At 39.9% G+C, this 6,807-nt stretch overlaps 1 protein-coding gene across 1 annotated transcript in view; it reads right to left on the reverse strand.

Moving 5' to 3' along the window:
* The window catches only part of Xpr1 (xenotropic and polytropic retrovirus receptor 1), a 158,108-nt gene that overhangs the window by 32,935 nt on the left and 118,366 nt on the right, over nt 1-6,807 (reverse strand). Inside the window, exons 10-11 of the mRNA XM_005364008.3 lie at nt 4,492-4,663; nt 2,901-3,095 (exon numbers count right to left, since the gene is read on the reverse strand). Coding sequence (XP_005364065.1) covers nt 2,901-3,095; nt 4,492-4,663 — 367 coding nt within the window. The remainder of the gene's footprint in view (nt 1-2,900; nt 3,096-4,491; nt 4,664-6,807) is intronic.

Below are 6,807 nucleotides of genomic sequence, written 5' to 3' on the forward strand. Positions count from 1 at the left end.
TCTCTCTCTCTCTTTTCCCGAGACAGGGTTTTTCTGTGTAGCCCTAGCTGTCCTGAAATTCATCAGCACTGGTCAGCAAAGGGAGCTGTTCTTTCCCCATCCACCCCATTTTTGTAGTATACCAGTCTATAATATAATTCCATGCGCAATTCTTACAATAAATCTGTGAAGTAAATAGATTCAGGTAAAGATACGGCTTTCTGTGAAACAAAAGCAGCCATGACAAATGAGGCCAAGGCAAGCAGAAGTAGGAAACAGTATTGCTTCTACCCTCCAACTGCAAGGTAAGGCTGGGATAAGCTCAGTGATACAGTACTTGCCTGGCATGGCACACACAAGACCCTGAGCATCCTAGTATCACAAAAATAAAAATGAAGAGACAGGCATGGTGGTACACATCTGGAATCCCAACACTTGAGTGGCAGAGGTAGCCGGGGGGGGGGGGGGGAATCAGAAGTCCATCCTTAGCTACATGTCATCTGAACATCGTCTTTCATCTGTGGCCTATCAGGCTGGGTCAGAGATTTGTGCTCTGCACTTTCCCAGTACCCTGCTTATACAAACTAGTACTCTATTTTCAAGTCTTTCAAAACATGTAGTTTCCAAACCCCATAAAACTTAGCATTTTAACCATTCCTTAGTATACAGCTCAACAAAGCTCAATAATTACAAAAAAGTGGGAAAATTTCTCTTAATACCTTCTAGTGAAAGGATATAATTTAGTATCAGTTTACATATATATGCAGCAGGTAAGTCAACAACTGTAAATACATTTACACCAATGTAAAACTATATCACATTAAAATATAGTTCAGTAATAGCATGCACCTTTAATTCCAGCACTTGGGAGGCAGAGACAGGCGGATCTCTGTGAGTTTGAGGCCAGCCTGGTCTACAGAGCAAGTTCCAGGACAGGCTCCAAAGTTACTGAGAAACCCTGTATTGAAAAAACAAAAAACAAAAACAAAAAAAACTATATATATATAGTTTTTAGTATAAACTGATGTTCCCGGGGGGGGGGGGGGAGAAAGAAAAGTCATACCTGTGTTAAAGGATTCTACAAGGCTGAATGGCTGAACTTTATGTGTGACTGTAGATAGTGTTGAGCCACATTATCTTAGACTATCTTCAGTCCCTTTAAAGCCATTCATTGTCTACTCCTGTGTCTGAACATCCCTGTGACTATCAAAATCTTTAAAATGTATTCTTTGTGTGTATAGAGAGTTTGGTATCAGTGTTTTCCTCAATTTCTCTCTCCTTGTTTTCTGAGACAGTGTCTGATTTAGCCCAGAGCTTGATGATATGACTGAACTGACCAGTGAGCAAGCCACAGGGATTCTCCTGTGTCTGTCTTCCCAGAGTGGGGACTACAGGTGCCTGCTGCCAGGCCCAGCCTTCACATAGGTTCTGGGGACCAAACTCATGTCTTCAACTTCGTGCAGCGAGCATTTTCCTGAATGAGTTACCAGCCCTAAAATTTAATTTCAGCAGAACACCAGCTCCTACCAATCTAAAAGCTGACAACACCCCAGACCTATAGTGTTCCCTTGGTTTGCTGTAGCCTGCCTACTTGTAGCCACCGCCAAAGCACTCAGTAAATGCCCTGACTTACAGCTTTCTTTGTTCTGTAACTGCAAACTCTCATGTAACTACGTCCAGTGGAACATGTCTTTCAGGGCAACCTGCATCTGTGCTCCCAGGTTATCACCACTGGACCAAGAATGAGCTGTATTTCCTGAGGTAAGTGTTGTGTATTTGTGTGAACAGCACCAGCAGCCCTGGCAACTGTCAGCTTCTTAATGAATGTATTGTTAGTATAAAATATTTACCCCAAAATAGTGGTGCTCATTTTTACCTAAGATGAGAGGCAAGTGTTTGTGATAATTTAGTAAGAGGAGCCATAAAGCATCTTGTATTAGATCAACTGTCAGATTTATAAATTATCTAGTAATAACTGACTAGTGGCATTCCTCAGCAAAATTAAAATTATGGGAGCTTTTCCTTCACCAAGGTACTAAATTAAATCTATCACTTAACCAGAATGGCATATTCTATTCTAAGCACAGAATCTACGTCATAGTGTGGACAACAATCTCACACTATTAACTCTTAGGACCAGCAGATACATGCTAGTGCAACAGCAGTTTTGTCCCACTGAATTAAGACTCACAAATACAGCCTCACAAAAATGGTTTCTGAAAACAGTTTACCTGAGTATTTAAAAGCATCTACTGGTTTCCATTAGTCACATTTCTGGGCCACCTACGGATGAGAAATTGTAGTGGCTAGTGTAGAAAACGATACTGTAATGCGTTTTAATAAAAGGAAGTGAAATAACTGATTGACAGTTCTTGGGAAAAGGTTAAAAATTCAAAAGGAGTGTCTGCATGTGGCTCAGAACTTAAAAGCTTTTTTCTCTTCCCAATAGAAGAGCAGTAGCAAGTAATAGCAGGTTGCCATGGAGACAAGAAAATAGAGGGATCAGGGAACTCAATTTGCAGTTAAATGGGCTGGAAACAATCCTTACTAGTTGGTGAAGGGAAACGATTAAAAATATACTTGATTGCCAGAGGGAATCTTGTACACCTACCCATTTCCTAACCTCATTAATGAACAAGGAGATCTTTAAAAAAACACTAAATGAAAATCCAAGGCATTCATAGGTTAAATCCACTGAGCATAATTCAGGCTTTCGAACATTAACATAATCCTTCCTATCTGATCAACTGTGATTCTTGTTAATGATGTTTGTTAATATACAATGAAATGAGAATAAAACTGTATTCAAGGATAAACCACAATAATCAGGGTCTGGAGCTTCAGTGGAAACCAAGAGCACAAAAAGGTCCAGGGCAACAGACTCAGGAAGAAACAACTCAGATTTGAAAGTCTCAGCATACCTTTGTGAGTACTGTACAGGGCTGCAAAGGTCACGGTGAAGAAAGTGGTGGAGTATTTGCCAGCATTTACTAAATGAGGAAAGGCCCTTTTTGTGTCACGGTACCGGCGCAGGCACTGGATGAAGCGAAGCCAAGCAGGAATACACTGAACAATGGCTCGCACTCCATATGTATATCTGTGGCAAAATTCTGGTTCTGTGAAGATTTCAAAGAAGAAGAAGGAAAATTAGAATTCAAAAGAATGAATTGTTCACACCATCTAGTAGCACAGTCCAAATACCCATCCGCGTATAAAATCCAAGTCATCCCCTGGGTTCAGTCATTCTCTCCTATGTAACTACTTACTGTCTGCTCAAGCTTTTCAGTGGTGGATAAGTCAATGAGAAAAGGTAAAAATTACAGAGGAACTACTGGAAAAATCTGTCCTCTAGACTTCTTAATATCCTAGAATTAATATTTTTTCAAGTGCAATAATAAAACTATAGAAGGCCGGGCGATGGTGGCACACGCCTTTAATCCCAGCACTCGGGAGGCAGAGGCAGGCGGATCTATGTGAGTTCGAGACCAGCCTGGTCTACAGAGCTAGTTCCAGGACAGGCTCCAAAACCACAGAGAAACCCTGTCTCGAAAAACCAAATAAATAAATAAATAAATAAATAAATAAATAAATAAATAAATAAATAAAACTATAGGAAAAAGAGTCTATGAATCAAAAGAAGAAAAAAACTGTTTTGTTCTGTGATGTTAAACATATGGAAAACCAACAAAAATCACAGGTACCTAGACAGTTTTATAAATGCCAAGTACTAGAAAATATGTACACAGAGCACATGTTCTATGGACTCCCTTTTAATCAAGAACAAGGTATAGGGTTCATTATTAATTTTTTACTGCTGCTTTGTTGTGCTTTTACTTCTGAGACAGGGCTTCATCATTATGCAGCCTAGGCTGAACAGGGACTTACTATCCTATGGCTTCGGCCTCTTCAGTGCTGGGATAGCAAGTGCATGGTAGGCTGTCACACCCAATTTTTCATTCTCTTTTGTGAGTAGATGCTCTATGTATGACCTGTCTACATTAGATCTTTGTGATGAATGCAAACTTCCTAACTATACAAACGTGGCATTACCTTAAGTGTGGGTAAAGAGCCAGAAGAAAAATAAAGGTTTCAAATAAGATTTGTAAAGCAATCTACCACAACTTTTCCCAAGGCATTTGACTTGATTCTAAGCAATCAGTACTTTGATCACAGTACCTACAATGCTATCCCAAACATTTTTGTGAGGACTAATTGCTGGCACTCTAGCATTTGTGATACAGTTACCAACACACAGTAACATTGAGAAATAACTGCAACAACTTCAGTATAAGTTGTAAATTTCTTGGCAAGTGGATGGCTAAAATAACACAATTTAAAATCCAAATTATTTCAGTTCAGGAGATTGCTAACAGAATGCCAAGTACATTTAATTAAATTTGTAATGTTATTGGATGAGTTTTCACTATGACCTTAACTGTCGCAGTTATCATTCCCAATATTTCTTGGTTTATGTTGGCAATTCAGCAGTGTGAATACAAAATTATAGCCTACCTTGTAGATCATTTGGCAACAGGCCCTTACTCTCATCCCATTTGAGCTCAAAACTGTAGAAGCAGATCATATATTCCAGGTCCATGAGTATCACTGACAGGCTGTTCAGCTGATCGGCCAGCCAGAAATCAGCAAAGCCTACCTTATGGAAGGGAGCTGTAAATACTCGAACCTTAAAAAAAGAAAGAAAAGAGAGAGAGAGAGAGAGAGAGAGAGAGAGAGAGAGAGAGAGAGAGAGAGAAAATAGAAACAGGAAACCATACATTAAATTTCTGCAGTTGATGTCTGACCATTCAGAGTGACTGCTGATGAAGCACAGACACACACACACCCATGAAACAAAGGCTGGGTTAAGCAGCAGTACAGGGATTGCACTGAAAGCATGACTGCAAAGACAACAGTGTGCCTGTGTGAGTGTGTGGGGCTGCTGGTAGGAACTGCAGGTAAAAAAGCAGAGATCAGGAGGAGGAAGAATAAACAAGGCAGAGTGGGTAATTCCTGTAAGCCCAACACTTAGCAGGCTAAGGCAGGATTTCCACAAATTCAAGGCCAGCCTGAGCTACAGAGAAAAATTTTGACAAGAAAAAAAAAAGTGTTGGAAATACAGAGAGGAAATCTAATATTTAGGTTACAAAGCAAATTTGCTGGACAGGGAAGCACTTTGCTAACTAAATACAAAGCTCTTCTTTGCCTGTAAAATACAGGTAGGGAAGGGTAGTTATATCAGCTGAGGCATGTCATATTCTCTAACCTAAATGACATTGTTACAGCATGGGGTTTCAAACACAGGGTCTTGTGCATAAGTCAAGCGCTCTATCACTGAACTGCAACCCCAGCCTATGTAATATTTATTCCACTAATGTAATGGTAATGGCTTGTTAACCCTGAATTTCACCACAAAATCACCTCTCTTACCACCGTCCTGAAAAATGGTCAATCTATTAAGCAAATATATTGAATACTAACTAAAAAACTATATTTTCTTAGGGTTTATAGACTGCTACAGCTCAGTCTTTATAATAACTCCTCTTAAGGGGAGTAGGTTGAGACAGGCCTCACTATGTAGCCCAGGTTGGCCTCTAACTTGAAATCCTTCCATCCTTACACAATAAGTTCCACCATGCCCAACTCGATTCCAAAGTTAGGTACTATTGCTATTCCATTAAACATAAACTCATCTTGGCTTGCTCTATATCAACCTGTTATAACTGCAGAGAGAAATACGGGCACTACAGAGAAGAGAAGACTCAGACACTAATGCCATCACCAGGAATAAGAAGTTGTGGAGAGTGCCTGGATGACCCCATGCAAAGGAGTATGGACGCAGATAGCTTGTATATTTATCCTGTCAGATTCCCTTGATTTTATTATAAAGAAGAGTAAGATAATAATGATGTACTACTCTGTCAAAGTAGCAATTCTGAAAATGAATAAAAATTTCTAGCTCTCTGGATATATTCATTTAGTAGACAAATTCAATCCATTAGCATTTCTCTTCAGAGAGACACAGGACTAAATGGTATGACTCAATCCTGAGTGTCACTTAACAGATACTGTAACTGGAACTAGACCACGAAATAATAATACAGGCTTTGTGATATTGCTGTCTGGAGCTGGTATCTTTGGGTTCCATGACTTATTCTCTTGAGAGCTCCCTTATATTTTGTTGAGTCCAAAAATCCAGGTTACAAGTTATGCTATTACACCATAAGCTCCAGAGAGAGGACACTTCCTTACAGGGAAGAGGCAGAATGAGGTCTTAGCAGTCCATGTATGTAGACGTTGCTTTGAGCTACTGTAATATTTTGAGATACTCTAGGATGTGGAATAGACTTAAATAATTCAAAGAAACAAATGCAAGAAGATAATTTCCAATATAACCCCAAAGGATCAGAAAGTCATACATGTGACCACACCCAAAGTAGGCCGGTATCTTAAAGGCTATTGGCTGAAGGAGTTGCCACAGTTCTCTAGGAGTTGACTTTTGCAAAATTGGCAGACTAGGGGAAATTGTTTCCTTCTGACACAAGACAAACCTCCATTACTCTTTTAATCGCCAGCCTCATCCTCAAAATCTGGATAGTCCAGAATGTTTCTATAAGAGAAACAGATAAATGCAATGCAACAAGAAATAAAGGATGAAGATACGAAACTACAAGAGGAAAGCACTGATGTAAAAATAAAAAGAGGGCCGGGCGGTGGTGGCGCACGCCTTTAATCCCACTTGGGAGGCAGAGGCAGGCGGATCTCTGTGAGTTCGAGACTAGCCTGGTCTACAAGAGCTAGTTCCAGGACAGGCTCCAAAACCACAGAGAA

The sequence above is a fragment of the Microtus ochrogaster genome, assembly GCF_000317375.1.
Source record: "Microtus ochrogaster isolate Prairie Vole_2 chromosome 6 unlocalized genomic scaffold, MicOch1.0 chr6_random_2, whole genome shotgun sequence".
In the NCBI taxonomy this organism is placed as follows: domain Eukaryota; kingdom Metazoa; phylum Chordata; class Mammalia; order Rodentia; family Cricetidae; genus Microtus; species Microtus ochrogaster.